Source organism: Capsella rubella, unplaced genomic scaffold (assembly GCF_000375325.1).
Source record: "Capsella rubella cultivar Monte Gargano unplaced genomic scaffold, Caprub1_0 scaffold_5, whole genome shotgun sequence".
Taxonomy (NCBI): domain Eukaryota; kingdom Viridiplantae; phylum Streptophyta; class Magnoliopsida; order Brassicales; family Brassicaceae; genus Capsella; species Capsella rubella.
Genome location: NW_006238919.1, coordinates 7,732,567 through 7,752,399, shown reverse-complemented (window position 1 = coordinate 7,752,399; position 19,833 = coordinate 7,732,567). Strand labels below are relative to the sequence as shown.

At 33.7% G+C, this 19,833-nt stretch overlaps 3 protein-coding genes across 3 annotated transcripts; 2 read left to right on the top strand and 1 right to left on the bottom strand.

The window, feature by feature from the left end:
- The first annotated feature begins 955 nt into the window (after positions 1–955).
- Positions 956–4,022, top strand: LOC17887024 (aldehyde dehydrogenase family 2 member B4, mitochondrial). Its single transcript, XM_006290811.2, has 11 exons — positions 956–1,128; positions 1,395–1,529; positions 1,650–1,792; positions 1,880–2,033; positions 2,136–2,365; positions 2,451–2,540; positions 2,616–2,789; positions 2,880–3,017; positions 3,111–3,248; positions 3,331–3,392; positions 3,572–4,022. The coding sequence occupies exons 1-11, from the start codon at positions 1,053–1,055 to the stop codon at positions 3,843–3,845; spliced, it is 1,614 nt and encodes a 537-aa protein (XP_006290873.1). The 5' UTR covers positions 956–1,052; the 3' UTR covers positions 3,846–4,022.
- Positions 4,023–4,688: 666 nt separating this feature from the next.
- LOC17885473 (E3 ubiquitin-protein ligase SIS3) lies at positions 4,689–7,919 on the top strand. The gene is made up of 10 exons (XM_006291314.2): positions 4,689–4,932; positions 5,057–5,095; positions 5,482–5,548; positions 5,671–5,744; positions 6,108–6,246; positions 6,337–6,429; positions 6,504–6,569; positions 6,726–6,845; positions 7,077–7,190; positions 7,362–7,919. Exons 1-10 carry the CDS (start codon positions 4,904–4,906, stop codon positions 7,695–7,697), a joined length of 1,077 nt encoding a protein of 358 aa, XP_006291376.1. The 5' UTR covers positions 4,689–4,903; the 3' UTR covers positions 7,698–7,919.
- A 791-nt stretch (positions 7,920–8,710) lies between these two features.
- Positions 8,711–11,078, bottom strand: LOC17884964. Its single transcript, XM_006293007.2, has 5 exons — positions 10,616–11,078; positions 9,783–9,916; positions 9,506–9,653; positions 9,195–9,301; positions 8,711–9,079 (listed from the first exon to the last, which is right to left on the bottom strand). Exons 1-5 carry the CDS (start codon positions 10,932–10,934, stop codon positions 9,038–9,040), a joined length of 750 nt encoding a protein of 249 aa, XP_006293069.1. The 5' UTR covers positions 10,935–11,078; the 3' UTR covers positions 8,711–9,037.
- Positions 11,079–19,833: the final 8,755 nt, after the last annotated feature.

The following is a 19,833-nucleotide window of genomic DNA, read 5'->3' as shown; positions in this document are numbered from 1 at the left end:
CGTTTATTTTTTTTAAAAAAAACAATTTAACATTATATTCAGAAAAAAAGTAAATACAATAGTTTCGGTTGGTTATATGTCAATTTCTATCCAGCTCAGTCATGGCTCCTACATCCTTTATTTGTATGGACTTCTTTCATTATACTGTAGCTAGCCTAGTAGGTTTTACTGATAACATCACACCGTCGATTTAAATGGACTTTTAAGTTTCTCAACACATTTTAGGTGACTTTTAAAATATATATAATTAATTATAAAGTGAATTTGGACAATGACAATACTTTAGGGGAAAATAATGAGAATGACACATATAATTTTACAAAGTTGTATCATTTCTTGATTACTAACCTTTTCGGCAGTACAATTTTTGCCTCTGCAGTCAAACAAAATGTTTATCAACAAAATCTTCATATTTCTGACCAAAATAAATAAATCTTCATATTTATTTATAAAAATGAAAAGAATATTTCTTTATTTGTGGAAAACACTATCAACAAAAAAAGATGGGAAAAACAAAAAAAACATACCAAGTAGATGACACAACCACCTCTTAGAAAACGACATCACACCATAACATGCAACTATTTCATTTTTCATTATCATTCATCCACTAATTTCCACACACACAAAACAAAAAAAAACAACAAAAATAATTTCAAACTAATTAATATGAATACACACACATACATAGAAATCAGTGATCACGGCAAGACAATTTTGAATTTTATCTTATTAGTTGAATTGCTTCTCTTGTCTTTTCATATTATAGTATACAGTTCTTATTTGAAAACTGACAAACAAAAAATAGCCATTCAAAGTACGGCAACACGAGGCAAAGAGAGTGCAAGTTAAGCGACATGTGTGTATGAGATTGCGTAAGATCTAGACCGTTGGATTCTTTTCTCCTTCAAATCACACAAATATAAACTTCCTCATTTAAGAGAGAGAGAGAGACTTGAGAGGAAGAAAATCCCAAGAAGAAAAAAAAAGATAAGAACTTTGACGCTTTGAAAAGCTTTGAAGCTCGTCTGGTTGTGTGCATCCATCCATCCATGGCGGCTCGTAGAGTGTCTTCTCTATTATCTCGATCTTTGTCTGCTTCATCTCCCTTACTGTTTCGTTCTCAAGGTATTAATCCCATAGATACTAACATATCACTGTTCCATGTCTCTGTTTTCAGTGGATCTCTCAAAGTATCTTCATGTTTCAAAACTATACTAGATTTAGTTTGTTCTGATTAGACTTCTTCACTGAGCTTATGCCAACTCTTCCTCGAATTAACGTTATTTCCAATGAAAGGAGACTGAAAAGTAGATTCTTTGATTTGTGGGTCTATTGGTGTTTGATTGGTGAATCTTGGGTATGATGATTTATGAACATGACGATATTTTCAGGGAGGAATTGTTACAATGGAGGGATCTTAAGGAGATTTGGAACCTCTTCTGCTGCTGAGGAAATCATTAATCCCTCTGTTCAAGTTTCTCATACTCAGCTCCTTATCGATGGGAACTTCGTTGATGCTGCTTCTGGTGATTAAAGTTTTCATTTTTATATCTTTGCCAAGTTGATGGTATTGGGAAAATTGCAAATTTCGAGTCTTGAGATTCCAGTGAGCGGTAATAGTTGATGTTTCGAATTTTTGATTTTAGGTAAGACGTTTCCGACACTTGATCCGCGGACAGGTGAAGTCATTGCGCAAGTAGCTGAAGGCGATGCTGAAGATATCAATCGGGCGGTTAAAGCTGCAAGGAAGGCCTTTGATGAAGGACCTTGGCCTAAAATGAGTGCTTATGTATGTTTATAGATATTCTTCTTGGGACTCTATATTTATGAACTTTAGTGTGATATGTTCTCATTTGGTTGATGATCTGGGTTTCAGGAAAGGTCAAGAGTAATGCTGAGGTTTGCAGATTTGGTTGAGAAACACAGTGAAGAGCTGGCGTCTCTAGAGACATGGGACAATGGCAAACCTTACCAACAATCCAAGAACGTAGAGATTCCAATGTTCGCCAGATTGTTCCGTTACTATGCTGGTATCATAACACTAACTTAACCTTGAGAATTCTTGTGAAGTTCTCTTACTTTTGGTGTTAGTTTCTGTGAATGAACATTCTTGGTTCTGCTCTGGTGTGTAGGATGGGCGGATAAGATCCATGGACTAACTGTTCCAGCTGATGGAAACTATCATGTCCAAACATTGCATGAACCAATAGGTGTAGCTGGACAGATCATTCCATGGAATTTTCCGCTTTTGATGTTTGCTTGGAAAGTTGGTCCTGCTCTTGCTTGTGGTAACACCATTGTCCTCAAAACAGCTGAACAAACACCTCTTACCGCTTTCTATGCCGGAAAGCTTTTACTTGAAGTAAGATACATGCGATAGAATCTCTATTCGTTTTCTACTTTCCATTGTTGCTATGAGTAACAATGTTTCTTCAAATTTACTATAGGCGGGTCTTCCACCCGGTGTTCTGAATATAGTTTCTGGATTTGGTCAAACAGCGGGTGCTTCCCTCGCGAGTCACATGGATGTAGACAAGGTAGATATATCAATTTTCTTGCTCTTGACTTCTATAAGAAACTAAACTTATGTTATAGTGTGATTTTTCCTGTAGCTTGCTTTCACAGGATCGACTGATACGGGCAAAATTATACTTGGCTTGGCTGCTAACAGCAATCTCAAGCCAGTAACTCTGGAACTTGGAGGGAAATCACCGTTCATTGTATTCGAAGATGCTGATATCGATAAAGCTGTAGAGCAAGCGCACTTTGCCCTCTTCTTCAACCAGGTTTTGTCTGTAGTAAAATATATACCTTGAGCTAAGCTGGCTCAATATCTTAGCTAGCTTCTGAGATAATTTTGAGTAATGGTTTTGTAGGGCCAATGTTGCTGTGCGGGGTCTCGTACATATGTTCATGAGAAAGTGTATGATGAGTTTGTTGAGAAATCAAAGGCACGCGCATTGAAACGTGTGGTTGGTGATCCTTTCAAGAAAGGCATTGAACAGGGCCCCCAGGTAACACATACACAATCCTTGCAATATATAGAGTTTAGCCTTTTTCTTTTTGTTGATTGGTTATGTGATTGGGTTTTTTTAAAATATGTATAGATTGACTCGAAGCAATTCGAGAAAGTGATGAAGTACATAAGGTCAGGTGTCGAAAGCAATGCTACTCTTGAATGTGGTGGTGATCAGATTGGTGACAAAGGTTACTTCATCCAACCTACAGTTTTCTCTAATGTTAAGGTATAAAAAGAAAACTCTTCCAAGGCGTCTTTAATGTTCTTCTGTTTCAATTCTCCTTGGCATTAATCTTAAACAAATTCAGGACAACATGCTTATTGCTCAAGACGAGATTTTCGGTCCAGTTCAATCAATCTTGAAGTTCAGGTACGCACGCACTCATGAGTCATAGAGTGCTATGTGTTTAGTAGAATAGTAGCGATGTGTAGCCGGGTAAGACCAGGCTAATCTCAATTACAAAAAACCCATCCAGTAAGCAAATAAGTCACAATATCCTTTGCTATACTTTCATAAGGCCTAAACCAAAAATGTAATGTTGTGTTCAGTGATGTGGATGAGGTGATCAAGAGGGCGAACGATACGAGGTACGGACTAGCCGCAGGGGTTTTCACAAAGAGTTTGGACACCGCAAACAGGGTTTCGAGGGCTCTGAAAGCTGGCACGATTTGGGTGAACTGCTTCGACGTCTTTGACGCAGCCATTCCATTTGGTGGATACAAGATGAGTGGGAATGGCAGAGAGAAAGGCATATACAGTCTCAACAATTACTTGCAGATCAAGGCAGTCGTCACTGCTTTGAATAAGCCTGCCTGGATCTGATGACCTCTGCAGTTTTGTGGTCTCATCATAAATCCTCAAAACAAAAGATAGAGAGAGACTCCATAAAGTTTAACAGTAATAAAATTTAAAGCCAGTGTTTGTAACTTGAGTAAAGGATTATGATACTTTAAATGAATGTGTTTTCATGTTCTTACTGTTATGTTTTTTCTTCTTCCATATCACATAGCTGTTACACATTTACACTCACTTACACATGCGTGCGTTCACTTGATTTCATAAGGTTTATGTGGAAACTGATAATTGCAACAATAACTTTATCGCGGTACTAGAAGATATATAGTATTTTTAAACTAGAACTTAACCATAAACTAAAAGAATTTCAAGATAAATCATAATGAATTCAAATGTAGTTTTTAATTATCTTTTTTTTATTATGTCAAAAGCCAATATTCGTTCTGTTTCACAAGAAAATTTAAAAGATATATAAATATATATATTTTTAAATAAAAACTGTCGTTTTGTATTTTTATTTTAATGTGTGTATTTAAAACTATATTTTTATTCTTTTTATTGCAATTTACTAGTTAAAAAAATAATATTGTCAACGTATTTTTGGTGAAATACCTAGAATTTATTTATAATAAAAATACAGTAGTGGAGATGTATTGTTAGATTACTTTTTGGCCTTTTGCTGTAAAATACATGAACCTAATTAGTACAAACACTAATAATCTATTACGTTTAGTATTTGTTTAACTCCATTTTTGATTAAAGGTTTGGTTTAACTACTAACAAGTGACGAAAAATTGTTGAACGCCTGATAAAAAATGACGTAATTCGTGATTACTTCTTCCTGAGCCAGAAGTTTTGTTTCTCTCTATTAAGTTTCTTCATCGCAATTTTGCAACTTGTTGGCTCCAAATCTTCTCCCTTTTCTCGCTTTCTCTCTCACTCTCAATCCTAATCCCCTTAGATACTGAATCAGCTCACGCTTTCGACAATCGATTCCGCCATTTTTCTTATCCTTTGTCTCAAAATTTCACTCTCTTCCTTTTTTTTTTTTCTTTTTTCTTTTTCTCCACCTCTACCTCACTCTAATGGCGATGAGAGGTGTCGATTTCAAGTGGTGAGTTTCTCTTCACTTGGGTCGATCTAAAGGAGACAGATTTCGATTTTTTGGATCATCGATTCCCCATTTTTGCGAGTTTTAGGGGTTTCTGATTTTTTTTTGTTGTTGTTAAATTGTGCAGGTATGATGGGTTCTTCTTGTCGATGCTTGCGACTAGTGTGTATCCTTTTGATTCCGCGATATTTATTTTCATTCTTCTTTTTGGGTATACAGTTTTGTTCTTGCTTTGGATCGAGCTGAGAATTCTCAGTCCTGGAGATGATTTCTTCACTTTTATACATACGAATACGACGAACAAGATACTTTTTTTTTTTTTAGCTTTTAGGTATTGCTGGGTTAATCAGAAGGAAAAGTAGAATAATTTTTACATCTCCTTCTTCTTCTTCTTTTGATCTTTTGAAGATTTGATTTTGGTTTTGTTTCTCTTGGAGTAGAGGAACTAGTCTGAAATCTTGTTCTGAAATTTTTTGTTTAGCTAGGGTTTATTTAAGGTGTGATCTAGATAACCTTTCGGTTTTGTTTCCTTAATGTTTATTTGCGTTGTAGCATCATTGTAGCTGTCAATTGGAAGAGATATCTTTCGTGTGAATACCCTTTGCATATATGGATAGTGGTAGGTGCACCTCTGTTCAGTTTTTGTTGCTCTTTGCTTATTGTCATCTTCAGTTCCTTTCCTTGGAATCTTTAGATTTTGGTATTTTGCTCTCACGGTTTTGTTTGTCTCTATGACTTCAGGTCGATTACACCACTGTGTTTATCTTCCGAGTCTTCATGTTTGTTGACAATGGTCTTGCTGCTGGACTTGGCTTGTAAGTTCCATCCAAATCTCCTAGTCCTAGAGTTATCGTTAATTTGAAGGTTCTTACCTTTTGGAATCTTTCTCCCTGACTACCAAGAGTTGTTATCTAAAGACGAAACTGTTGCGAAATCTTGTCTTTGCTATCCTTTTTCCTTGGATAGGCATGTAATTCATTGAGAAGGATTTGATTATAAATATAAGCTAACTGGGAAGCATAGAATTTCTTTGTAGCTCCAGTCAAAATAGGCTCTTCGAGTTCAAGCTTGATCTCAGAAGTAGCTAGTTTCAACATTTCTCTATCTCCCTAGGTAGCAAAGTTTTATGAATATCTGGTTATTTATGTGACGTAATTTCTGGTATGGACATCTTTTAGGGATTTTGGAAGTCAACAGCGGAACGCCATGTTTTGTGGAAGAGTGGTAGTCCTATCTGTCCTGTCTCTGCTGCTGTATCCATTTTTGTGGGCTTGGACTGTAATCGGTTCACTATGGTTCTCTAGGGCGAAAATCTGTGTAAGCGTTTTTTACGATCATGGTATATGATTATTCTTGTTGGAAATATGTTGCTGAGTTAGTAACTTAGTTTGTATTCTCTTGTGATAGTTACCTGAAGAAGGCCAAAAATGGGGTTTTCTTATTTGGCTGATGTTCAGCTACTGTGGCCTCCTCTGCATTGCTTGCATCTGTGTCAGAAAGGTAGATTTTGATCAAGCTTTCTTTTTTTGTTGGTTTGAAGAAGGGACCCCACTTAATATGAGTTTACTTGATAGTGGTTGACACGAAGGCAGGTACACGTATTACGTGCTCAGCAGGGTATTCCGATTTCAGAGTTCGGGGTAGGATTCAGGATCTTATTTTTCAACTTCACTTCCTTTACAGTTTACACATTTACGTAGTTTGTCATTATGATTTTTGTTTCCAAGAACTTCTAGTAAGTAGTTAGTCTCTGTCACTTCTGAGTAACATTTTAATGTCTGTTATCTTGAACCCAGATTTTAGTTGACATGATTAGGGTACCTGACTGGGCATTTGAAGCCGCAGGCCAAGAGATGAGAGGCATAAGTCAAGATGCTGCTACATACCATCCTGGACTTTACTTGACTCCAGCTCAGGCAAGTCTGGTCCTTTACTGTCAGCACCCTAAGCATTTAGTAACTTATCCCTAACATAAATATGTCTGTTTCCAATACCTATGGACATATTTTGTAGAGAAGCCGAAATCATCTTTGCCAATGATGTCAAAGAATATATTAGTGGCAGGATGTGATTATGTTCAAATTTACTTTTAACATATCTCTGTCTCAAGATTCCAATCGTCTAATGCTTGATGCTTTGATAAACAGACTGAAGCTGTCGAGGCACTCATTCAAGAACTTCCAAAGTTCAGATTAAAAGCTGTCCCAGATGACTGCGGTGAATGCTTAATCTGCTTAGAGGAGTTCCATATCGGCCATGAGGTACTAAATATCAGTTTCTAAAAATTTTCCGTTGCTAGGGATTAACCAACTTCTTATTTATATTTTTCTGGTAGATATTGAATACTAGCGCCTTGTTTCCATACTGTGCTTGCGTGCTTTTCTTGTCTCAATGCATTCCTTATATGAGCCGAATTTGTCTGAATTTTACAGGTTAGAGGTTTACCTTGCGCCCATAATTTCCATGTGGAGTGCATAGACCAGTGGCTGCGTTTAAATGTGAAATGTCCCCGGTGCCGGTGCTCGGTTTTCCCAGACCTTGATCTCAGCGCATTATCCAACCTCCAGAGCTCAGGAACAGAACAACCCCCACAAGTGAACACAGAAACGACAGAAGCTAGATACATAAGAAGCCAACTTCAAAGCGAGAGCTACTTTTTGAGACTTCAATCCCTAATCCACCCAGTCCACACAGATACCGCTCTGGAGACTGCAGAGAATGGTGGGGTTCCACCTGTCTCGACTGATCTATCTCCATCCCGGAGATGAGAGAAAGAAATGAGCCTGTGGAAATTTTGTACTCAAAACGCTAACTCTTGACTGATTTGCCTACCCATTCCTTGTCAGCTTCAACAGTCTTGAAATGTAAATAAATCGGGTTTACATATGGTAAGGGTGAAGAATTATTCATGTCCAAACTCTGTCATGATAGACATTGATCAGATACCTTTTACTTGGTTAATGGTTTCAGGTGAAGACCAATTTTTTCAATGTTATAAACCCAAAAAGTCATAGAGAACCAGAAGCACTGAAACTGAGAATAGGCCAAGTCTAAGTGAAGTGCCTTGAGTAACCAAAACAAATGACATCTATTTTTCAATATCTATTTTTGGCCTAATCCGTTTATTTAATAGAATAGCCCAACTTTTCTCTGCACTATGGGTTTTTGAAATGGTTGGTGTCTTTTGCTTTCCGCTTTACACAACTTTCTGTGAATAGCTAAATTAGCTTTAAGCTAGCATAACTGGTTTTAATTATATACATACTAATTAAGATTTCCCAGTAACTGAACAAGAACATACATATACTTCGTTTTTTTTGGGACAAAGAACATACATATACTTCTTAATATTAAAGAAGGTAGTCAAAATAAACTTAGCATCCATTGACTGATAATTTTAGTATTCGTTCGTAAAAGCAGCGGTAATGGCTAGTTTCGAATGTGAAATGACTAAAATATGAAAAGAGTGTTGACTGCAAAATAAAACCACCAACAAACTAATTATAGAGTCTTTTTAAAAAAAATGAATTTATACTTGTTTCGATAAGTATGAATTTAACATTACATATATATGTTTGTTTCGATAAGAAATTTGTTGATAACCAAGAGATAATCCTGCAAATTTCCAAGTTAACGTATACGAAGCCTGTGAAATAGTTTATATATTCAGTGGTCTTGCCATAAAAGTCACAATTGAAATCACAGCACAAGGAAGGATAATTAACATTTTGAGAAAGAATTCCAAAAACCCCAAGTAAATCATACCGTTAGTATAATCTTCTTAGAACAAATAACTTTTTTTTTTCTGTATTAATCTGCATTCCACCATGTCCATGTGTTGGTATATATATGTACGATGATACATTGATACACATTACTATTATTTAAATGAATTGAGGTTAACGTAAAAGACCAAGAAAATGGAAAATAAATCATTACAAGTTTAGCGGAAACGTATATATATTTGTATGTATGTAATCATTTATATACGTCGACCATGCATCTACCGTACGTAAACGTCTAAACATGAATCAAAAAACTTCACAGGATCGATCTCCCCTCCACCAATATGTGTTGTATACATATATATAAACATGTTTCCAATTTTTCAAAATTTTAAGTTTTCCTTCAAATAACACACTATCTCTTGCTGCAAAAAAAAAAGTACAATATCTAATTAAGCAAATATATAGTTTGAAAGCAGAACTGAAGAGGTACTTAAGCAAATATCATGTACTTTTGAAAGCATGAATTAGGTAACTTACGAGGAAGCAGAGGAGGATACAAGCGGCTGCACCTGGGAATAATGCGTACCAAAAGTTCAACTTATGTAACTTTGCTCCATCTATGAACAGCAGTGGTAAACTCGCCGCTGTGTTTGTTTTTTTCAAAATCATATATATCATTCAACTATTTCATATTAATCCGATATTAAGTATGCATTATACATTAATACATGAAAAAGAAGGGAATAATATTATCAATGTGGAGAGTGGAAATGTGTACTTCAAGTTCAATGTTTTAGTATATAACTTCCAGAAAAAAGAAGAAGATCTAGAGTGGGATATTGAATTACCAGGTGGATGGTTGGCACGAGCGATGACCATGAACGCGATGGAAGCGGCCAGGGCGGTGCTGCGGGCAAGCCAGCCTGGCCCAAAGACGGAGAACGCCAACACCCCTATGGCTGCACAACCTATTTGAGCCACGAACATATTGTATTTCTGAAATATATACACATGCACCCTATCACCATGCATGTTGATCAACACACACTACTTAGCGTTTAAAGGCTAGCTATGTTTTAGCGTTTCAATCGCAAGTATAAGAGAATTTGCATTTATGAAATTTACCCGAGCAGAAGGAGCAGAAGGGGTGGTGAAGAGTATGGCAGAGACGGCACCAAGTGGTGCAACCGACATTGAGATCCCTTTAGGGTTTAACATTTGATCTATTCTTCCCATTATCGCCATTGCCGCAAACGCTCCTTTACCCATACCAATATTTAATTAACATTTTTGAACACACACACATTAAAGAGGTTGTAGATTCAAGGCTATGAGCATATATCTGAAGGTAAAATGACATATAATAAACCAAATAATTCAATTGCATGCATGTTCACAAAATTATAACAACATGACTTAAAATGATAAGACCACGATTAATAAATGAGGATTTGATCGACGATATATATATATATATGACTTATCTAATACATATGTATAACCATATGAAATTCATAAACCTTTTCCTTACATTTCTACGAATATAGATTATATATACGAATTAAGAATTGGTCAACCTCAAATTTGAGAATTGGTCAACCTCAAACAGTTAGATTCATATCCTATTACCAAATACCAATAGCTATTTGGTTGTTGGAAGAGACATTATCACTCTGTCTTTCTCTCTCTATTCCCTTGTCTTTGGACAAAGAAACCTGCTGTAATATATGTTATTTTTAGCATTTCTAATTTAGTATAATATTTTTATTTCTAAACCCCAAAATAGGAGTCGTGGACTCATACTTTTTGCCTGATATGAAATGAGATGCATATATATAGAATCCGAATAATATCAACTAGACGTAAAAATAAAAGAAGAATATAAATTGATATCAACTCTAACAAAGTGAGCATGTATAATAATGTCTCCGGTGCAAAGATTTAATTAAGTAAATTACCTGCGGCAGGCCAAATGACGTCACTTAGCGACGGAGCTAAGGTGGTCTTGTCAGGCTTCCACGATTCCCAAGAAACTGCCGGCAAATCCTCAGCGGAAGCCACCGGCATAGACACACCAGCGCTTTTGCTTATCCGCCGACGAGTGCCCCATGACCTAATGTTTCTCACAGATTCATCAATACATAGATAAGAAGGGACTCCTAAGATATGCTGCCTTTTGAAACCGGCGGCGGATATCATTGACGGAGGAGTAATGAGATTCCGGTGAAGAAGCTGTAAGTGGCCGGAAGGTATAGGCTTCACCGGAAGCGAGGCCATGATGATTCCCAATAAAGACTCAAAAATATGTTTCCTTCTTTCTACTTATACCAAAAGGATGTGTGTGAGAGAGAGAGAGAGAAAGAGAGAGTGGACAATGATATAAACAAATACACTCAGATTTGTTTGTAAATATATTTTATATTTTTGAGTTTATGAATGATACAAAGTCATATATACCAAGTTGAAAATTTAAGTTTTTTTTTTCTTTTTAATTTGTTGTAGAAGGGTTAAGAAAAAATCAGAACATGATAGTCAGGTATTGGTTTTTGACCTAAATACGAGCTAAGGATTTTTTAAAAAAAATTCTTTAATTTTCTAACACTACCGACTAGTTATTTTGTTTATACAAATGAACCTATTCTGTCACAAATTTCGCCACTCACTTTGAAAAAACTACGAAAATGCTGACTAGGTTTTTGTTTTTTTTCCGGGACCAAACTATATATTATTCAGCTAGAAATACAAATAAACTGTATACAACTCATGTCCAGATGATGTTATTTAAATGATTAATTAAGAACAAAGGACCTACATGTGTTAGAGTAATACTTATTGGAGGAATGACTTTATATAATAAAATGATAGATGCAATGCAAGTGGGATATGCCAAAAATAAAAGCAGTGGCTATATAAGAGGTGGATGGGGTTCAAAGGGTGAGTCTGTTTGATCAGTCGAAAGGTCATTGTTGGATGACAAGAGAGTCGCTTCCTTCATATAATACTTATTTTACATTCATCGTTATTTTATTCGTTTAGTATATGTCAATGAAACTGAGGTTTGTACGTATTTGTATATATGTGTTATATATGTTAGAACTTAGAAGTTGTCGCCTTCACATGCATACTCATGTTCCATGTTTCTTATCGTGAACACCAATCATACTTATATATTGTTTGAAAATATAGTATTAATCAGGTTTTTTTTTTTGTGATAACCCAAAATTTATGTTCTCTGCTTAATGAGGAACGAATCTTTGATTACCGGTTAAAAATGTCAATTAATTTGATTGGTTATCACTCATTACGACGTCTTAATATAGTAAGTAACTTTTTTAGACAGGAGGATTAGTAACTTATCAAAATTTATGATAACAAGGGCAGAAAAGGCCAAGTATCTGCACCTTCAACCTCCATATGAATCAAATCATATAAAATCATGGAGAAAGCGAAGCAACATAAAATAAGGTACTATTGAGAATATGATATGGAAAATTCCAATGTATATTAATAACTACAACAACAACAGATAGACAACAAGCTAGGTACCTGAATGAAGTCAATCTTGACAATACCCTTTTAAAAGCATCATGGATAATCTTCTTTTTTTTTAAAGATTGCTTGAACTTGAATTGATTTTGACAAAAGACGTACGATAAGCTTCAAGTACAATACGATATATAATTTTCTTTTAATCTGATGCGGAAGACAGGGCTAGTGACGACCATGAATGTGAAACTTTGTAACAAAGCCCATAAACACAGGCAGTTAAGTTTCTGCTTAATAGCTTATTCCTAAAGATATGTAGGCTCGTTTACTTATAAAATCGGTTAGTTTAAAAATTGTTTGTGAGGCCCGTTTCTTTCTCTTTAAAGGCTGACTTTTGAGATTTATACGAGTTGGGCTTATATATATGCTTGTAAACACTTGGGTTGGTAGGGATTATGTTTTAGTTTGAAGAACATAACATATTAACAAGAATATTTTAGGGCACTAAAAGATACCCAGTATATATCAAAATATGGGATATGTTCCTTCTCCAATAACTCAACTAAGATTTGAAAATTAAATATGCTGAACAGAAGAAAGAGAGATATTGATGCGGAAACAACTAAAGCATTCTCCGTTCCATTATCATTCCCTCAAAATTCTCAAACTGGATCTAATTCAGATAACCAGATCTATTGTTATATTTACAGGGAATTATATAATACGGGTTTGGCGAATGGGTTTTTTGGGTGGTCGGATTGGGTTAATTTGACAGCAGAAAATTGTATAGAGTATTTGGTGTGTGTGCATGTGACAGTGTCACACATGTCGGAAGAAGATGTGCATGTCATGACAGAAAGACAGGACGTGTCTCTCTCACTCTGTTAAATGGTACGATCGACTTGGTCTCATGCATACTAGAAGCCATTAACGAACGGGTAGTAAAACAAAAACAACAAAAAAACTGAAGCAAGATATATATGTTACTTTTGGATGATATCGCCTGCTCTAACCGTGTCTCTTTTTGGAAAAAAAGGTACGTATTCTCACATGCATGTCGTTGGTTGGTTAGACACTTAGACTACTAAGTAGCTGATGAAATATTCATCACAACACTTCATTTTGTGGTTCCGCTGGCGGATGCAGACTGCGGAGGGTGGAGTACTGTTGATGCATGTTGGCTCTAAGAATTTTCTCTTGATTGTTTCTGGATTAATCTTCCCTACTTCACTTGTCACAAGAAGAAGCGACATGGACAATTCATTTACGAGTTACGACACGACAATTTTAGTTTTTTTTTGTTTGCTTAGATTTAGTTACAAAGGATAGGTATTTAAAGATTAGTGGACTGAAAGCTGAGCATAACATCGCCAAAACGGGTAAAAAACAACATAATCAAACAATGAGTAGCACAAAATTCTTAATTCGGGGAGGTTTCGCAGTGCAAAAAAGGCTATAACTACTACACCAACTTAACTAGGCATTGAACAAAAAAGGGTTACTAATTAACACCTTCAATCTATTTTATTTTGGACCTTTGAAAGTGCTTACATGTGGGAATTTTTCATTACAAATAGAATATTCCTGTCATAGTGTGACTCTCCACAACACAACTAACACTAACAGAAATAACCATTATAAATAGTTGATTTGTATTGCCACTTCGAGAATATATCATATTATAACCAACACTAACATTATAAATGGTTGATTTGTATCTAATTATAGAGAATATGTGGCCAAGCCTACTTCAATAAATTGTGGTAATTATATATTCACTGTGGTGGGCTGTCCCTATTAGTTTGTAAACTCCACAATTATTAGTAAATGGACATGCCGTTTGATATGGTTTAGACTGTTGTACTTATTATTATTCGGCTAATGATGTTATTTTGTAAAGTCAATATTCCATAATTAGCACTTAATTTGTGACTGAAAATGGCGGCACCATAATGTTGTCTTCCAGTATATTGGGCCAAAACTACACACTACAACAACAGTAAATAAACTTTGTTAAAAGTTTCTCGTCCAAGTATCATAGGAAAAAACTTTACATCTTTACTTAGCCAAACTTCTAAAACATATACAGTATGCACATCCATATTTACTTATTCGTTTATTGTGTTTTATGAATTTTGTTGATTACAGAGGGTCTAGCTTACTCTCTTTTCGTTTATAACAATTTGTGTTGCTGATGTTTTTTTTTACCTCATTCGAGTAAGAAATCAAAAAATTGTGTACCAAAAATTAAAAACACGAACCTTTTGATTTTGATTAAAGACAACAAACATATATAGGAAAATACGTACGGTTAATAACCAGTACCAATGTAACACGTATCACATAATTTTTGGTGACCAAAAACAAAAATCATAGAATTTTATTCTTCGCAAGTTAAACAATTGTATCTAGTTGATTCCCATATATAATATATTCGTTTGAATAAACAACAACTTTTTTTTTGTAATAAGATTCTTTTTGGCTAAAAACACTTGATAGAGAGAATAGTAATTTAACAGGATAACAAAGTACTAAAGTAGTTTTAAAACCCAACCAAGTTTAGATAAAGAAAATACGAAAAAAAAAATCTACAGAGAGAATCATATCGTATCAATATCTTCCATCGATCGGTATCAATCATTAAAGAACAAAACTGCAACCAGAATTTGTTTCAGCTCATATCATAAAATACTTATAAAAATTTTGATGTATGAAAATTAAACACGTACGTATGACGAAAGAACAAATCAAAACGTTGACTCGATGATGAGTGCTGGAATCGTCCACTACAATTAAATATAGACTGGAGTGTGAACAATTAAAAATATAGCTCAACCACCTCGTCCGCCAAAACGAACGTTTAAATGAAACTTTATACCAAAATAAAGCTTATAAACTTTATACCAATCAAAGCCTTTATGTATTAATTTTTATTTTCTTAGGTCCTCGTCAACATAATATCACTCTTTTAGCTTGTTCGAAGAAGCTAATGTTAAGTGCGTCGACGTCGAAACTTCCCATAAATGTTAGTATTACATTTTAAACATGTTTCTGCAGGCGTGTAGCCATAAAGATTTAATAATTAGATATGTATATCGTGTTTAATTTTTTTTATACAATGTTAATTTGTAGTGCGTGCTGAGTGTTAATCCCACAACACATTTGTAGAGTGTGATTTGTGAAGTTAATCCCACAACACATTTGTAGAGTGTGAACAGTTTTTTTCATACCACATATAGATTATAGTGCGTATACTTTTGGTCGAATTCACCAACATGGGAGCAAAAGATGCCATATAAGTGAAAAAAGATGATTCATATTATATGAAATAGTTCCGATACACCCAATTTCATGATACGAATCTCGTATGGAAACAAAGGTGGATGATGATTGTTGTGGAGGAAAAAATGAGATAAAAGAGGGTTAAGCTAGTGTAGTTTGGTTGGAGAAAGCAAAACAAATGCTCGAGGATAAGAGTGGAGTTAGGATAGATGGTGACGGTGAAAGAAGAAGCCACCGAGATGGATGGATCCATTATTGACGATGTAAAATTTATCGGAGAAAATAGCGTTAAATTCATATAAATGACGTAGAAAATTTTGGTTTGGATCATTATATGTAGACAGTGGAATATAAAAAGACAATCGTCCATATGAAAGATGGAGGAGACATAAACGTGTTTTTTTGTCGAAATTTGGAAGTTTTTATATTTGGAGAACGTCGGCCTTTAATGATTGCTTTTATAAATTTTGGATTAAATAAACCTTATTTCAAAATGTGTGGACTGTAAAAATGACTATTTAGTTTAGGGGTATAGGTAATTAATTAACTATATATAAAAAGAATTAACGAAGAGATCATACTGAAAAAGTTAAAACGTGGGGGGATTAAGAACGTAACCGTAGGCGGAGAGTGCATGCAGCACTTGCCGGCCCAATGATGGAAAAGGCAACTTGTCTTTTGCTCCACGACCTCGTATGATACAAAGTGTAGCTAGCTATTGTATATACATACAAAAGCAATATTCTTCATATCGAAGTGGATCATATTATTCCCCTTTTTTTGTGTGCTAAACAATCATATTCAATTCCACTTTTATAAAGGACACCATTTACATAAGAAGTAGAGAAACATTTCAACTTTTTCGATATTCATGTGAAGCAAAGCGAAAAATAGGTCATAAACCAATTACATAAGAAACTTTGATGATGGTCAGTTTGTGTTCTTGACGGGTTGATGTGTTGCCTCACCCGACGGGTCTAAATTAAGCCAGCAAGTTTGGCCCTTAAGAGATAGGTTGAATATTTTTGACTATAACATGATCATAATTTAAGTCAGAAGAGTGAAGGTCTTGAACTACGTTCTCTCCAAATGTAATAAACAACAGTTTTCGATAATAACAAAAACTATAATTGATCATTTTCATAATGTGAACTTGTATAGTCAACCATGTTGTAAACAACAAGTCCAAGTGTTAGACCAAATTTAGTGTCGTAGTCTATCCATCAAACAATGAAAACTACACCGCCAAAAGAAAACAATCAGATAAACATATAACGATTAGACACGTGGTTAAGACTTTATGTTATAAAGATTAGACATAAAACATACAGTTCCATTCCATTAAGAATTTTCTTCATTCATAATTTGAAAGATCCATGTGTTTTTATTTATTTTTAGAAAATTGGTAATATAATAATTCTCTTCATTTTCCACTTGTTTTTCTTCAGGCTCGCTTGCCGGTCCAACTAATAAAATTTACGTGACAAGGATTGGCATTTTAGTTTAGTTTGTCTTCGGTTCACTTTTGGTTCGATCTTGTTTTCTATCTACAATAAATTCATTCGTCATTTGGGTTATGTAGTTGCATGTAGTTTTTAGTTAGGTTGTTTACTTTTGTTACTTGTATTTTGATTAGTTAAAAGTTTACAGTAAAGATGACTTCGGTTTATAAGAAAACTGGTCCAAGTACCAAGTTAAACCGGGTTTCTTATCATCCGATATGGTTGGTAACTAGATTAGGTTTAATTGAGGAACCACTATCTCAATTTTATCCCCACTATCCCCAATGATTGACCGCGTGAATTAGACTAGAAAAGGTTCAAAACCCGTGACATGGATAACAAGCATGAGAAGGTTGACTTTGTTTTTATATACAAGAGTGTTGCTTTCTACAATTTGATATAATCACTAATTTCCAAATCAACCGCGTCAAACCCAAAAAGTATGGCGAATACGGACACTACTACTACAACATCATCACCATCAACTCTTCTTCTCTTTTCGTATGTTTTTTTTTAATAAAAAATTTCTTTTTGGCTCGTATTGAATAAATTAACAACCCAATTTGAACCGTGTGTTCTATGTTTGTGTGTCAATGTCATGTTATAAAAACGAATGGTTGAGAAAAAAATTTGTCATGTATACTAATTCTTTAGCAAAAATACGTGTGACTGAGACATTTAACCAAGAATCTCTTACTAATGTGAATTTTGCATACGAAACCAAGATCGAACCAATCCAAATTATAATTACTTACCAGGCCGTCCTATTTGATTTATTTAACCGAACCGGACCATACTGTTTAGCCATCACCTAAAATAGTGTTTCTGTATGATCCAGATTTAGTATAGGTTCGTATATTTTACTGTTAATTACTGCAATAACATTATCACAATTAAAAACATGTGCGTTAAACTGTTTACACCAACACCATACATTTTTGTTTGTGTAATCCACGTATAACCCACGTATTTATATATATATATATATATATATATATATCTCTACACACGTATTTTATATGTTTCAGAAGAACTGTTCATATTTAATATTGTTAAACGTATTTTTTAAAGTCTGCCAAATTAGAACTTTTTGCAGTGTTTCCCATTGTACATGTTTGTTTCCTCTTACAAGGAAATTTCATGTTTGATACAATCTTAATGGAATTAGGTATTGCTTATGTATGTTTTTTTTTTAATTTTTATATATGTAAACGCCACTCTTAATAAGAAAAAAAAAACAGGTCGTATCTTACATAAATGATATATTGATATACATTCGAATTTAAACCAGTTATTAACCGGAAGCTAAAATAAATATAATTATAAATAGTCCGCATTTTGTATCCCAAAACTATCTTTGTTTTTTTCTTTCTTTATAATAATTAACTAGATGTTGACCCGCGGTACACCGCGGGATAATTTTTTTTATTTAAATTCATATTTTTAAAAATTTATAGATGTTAGAGTTTATTTAATAATTATTAAGATTGCATAATATCAATCTTTACTAAATTAGTTTAATTATACATGTTTTATATTAGTGTCGGTTAACAAAGTAGTAAAATGACCCGTATTGAATTGTGAGATTAATAATATTCTTTTTTTTTGTAATATTAAGTCAAACCCGTTCCATCTTACAACCCGACCCGTCATATAACTTGTTGGAAGCATATTATAGTATTTCTCGTCTTATACCCCATCATGTCATATAATCGCCAAAAAAAAAATACATATTTCCCATCTTTCCGTCTTGATTTTACTTCAATAAGTAAAAGAAAAAAATGCTATCAAAACTGAAAAACAAAAATGGATATTCTAAGCTTACACACAAAGATTTGGTTATATATATAGGTAAATGGTGTGGGAAAGTTAAATATTTTAAATAATAAAAATTAACAAAATATTGCATAAAGGATTTGTATTTTCTTATCTTTTAAATATAAATGGAGAAATATAAAATATTGATCTGTTTTGTAATTTTTGATTTATTTTTAACATATTTTTACCCAAAATATTGCATAAATTTCAATGGTTCGGTTTTCACTTTCCACAAATTTCGTCAAAGAAATTCTGTACATAATAAATTGAAAAAGGTAAATTTAGAAAATTTTAATAATGTTTTGATATATTTTTATTATATTAAAACCTAGTAGTTATGGTAGTTACTAAAATATAGAGAAAATTAAAAGTTTCAAATTGTTTCTTATTTTTTGTGGAAAGTTTCAAATTGTTTCTTATATTAATTATTATATATATATATATATATATATATTGCAGATTTATTCATATATTATTATTATTAAATAATAATGTGTGTATCCCACAAAAAATAATAATAATCGTGTGCCTATTTAATATTTATAAAATCGACTGACTTTAGTTTGAGAAGTTTGCCTCATATTTTTGAATTTTACATTAGTTATTTTTGGAAATTTTTATTAAGATAATAAGTATGTATTAAATTTGAAAATTGTTTTAGCTATTTTCGAAATAATTAATAGAGATTTTCTTAACTATTTTTTCGCAATAATAAATATTTCTTTAACTTGAAGATTTTCTTAAGTATTTTCGAAAAATTTTAGGGAGATTTTCTTGTTTTCATTATTGATTTTTAAACTACTTAAAAAGAAATATTAATACCAATGGCAGAACCTTATAAATAAGTGAGCAAAGCAAGGGTTTTTTCATAAGTGTCTTTAAAAATGTTAATATAGATCAGTTACTTGCACTGAAGTTCATAATTTGGTTTCTTACATTTGTTCATTTAATTTTTGTTTCATAATACTTAAGAAATGATTAGCAAACATGAGATTTTAACTCGAAACCGATTAACAATAAACGAAGTATACTATATACATTAAAGTTTCAAATTTGTCAAAGTCTCGAAGTAGTAGGACAATTTTGAT

Coding starts and splice junctions, on each gene's coding strand:
- LOC17887024 (XM_006290811.2), top strand. CDS start 1,053: ATGGCGGCTCGTAGAGTGTCTTCTCTATTATCTCGATCTTTGTCTGCT. Junction 1,530..1,649: donor CTTCGTTGATGCTGCTTCTG/GTGATTAAAGTT, acceptor TTTTGATTTTAG/GTAAGACGTTTCCGACACTT. Junction 2,366..2,450: donor CCGGAAAGCTTTTACTTGAA/GTAAGATACATG, acceptor AATTTACTATAG/GCGGGTCTTCCACCCGGTGT.
- LOC17885473 (XM_006291314.2), top strand. CDS start 4,904: ATGGCGATGAGAGGTGTCGATTTCAAGTG. Junction 4,933..5,056: donor AGAGGTGTCGATTTCAAGTG/GTGAGTTTCTCT, acceptor TAAATTGTGCAG/GTATGATGGGTTCTTCTTGT. Junction 5,745..6,107: donor CTTGCTGCTGGACTTGGCTT/GTAAGTTCCATC, acceptor GACATCTTTTAG/GGATTTTGGAAGTCAACAGC.
- LOC17884964 (XM_006293007.2), bottom strand. CDS start 10,934: ATGGCCTCGCTTCCGGTGAAGCCTATACCTTCCGGCCACTTACAGCTT. Junction 9,917..10,615: donor CGTCATTTGGCCTGCCGCAG/GTAATTTACTTA, acceptor GTATGGGTAAAG/GAGCGTTTGCGGCAATGGCG. Junction 9,080..9,194: donor GTATCCTCCTCTGCTTCCTC/GTAAGTTACCTA, acceptor TTTTTTTTGCAG/CAAGAGATAGTGTGTTATTT.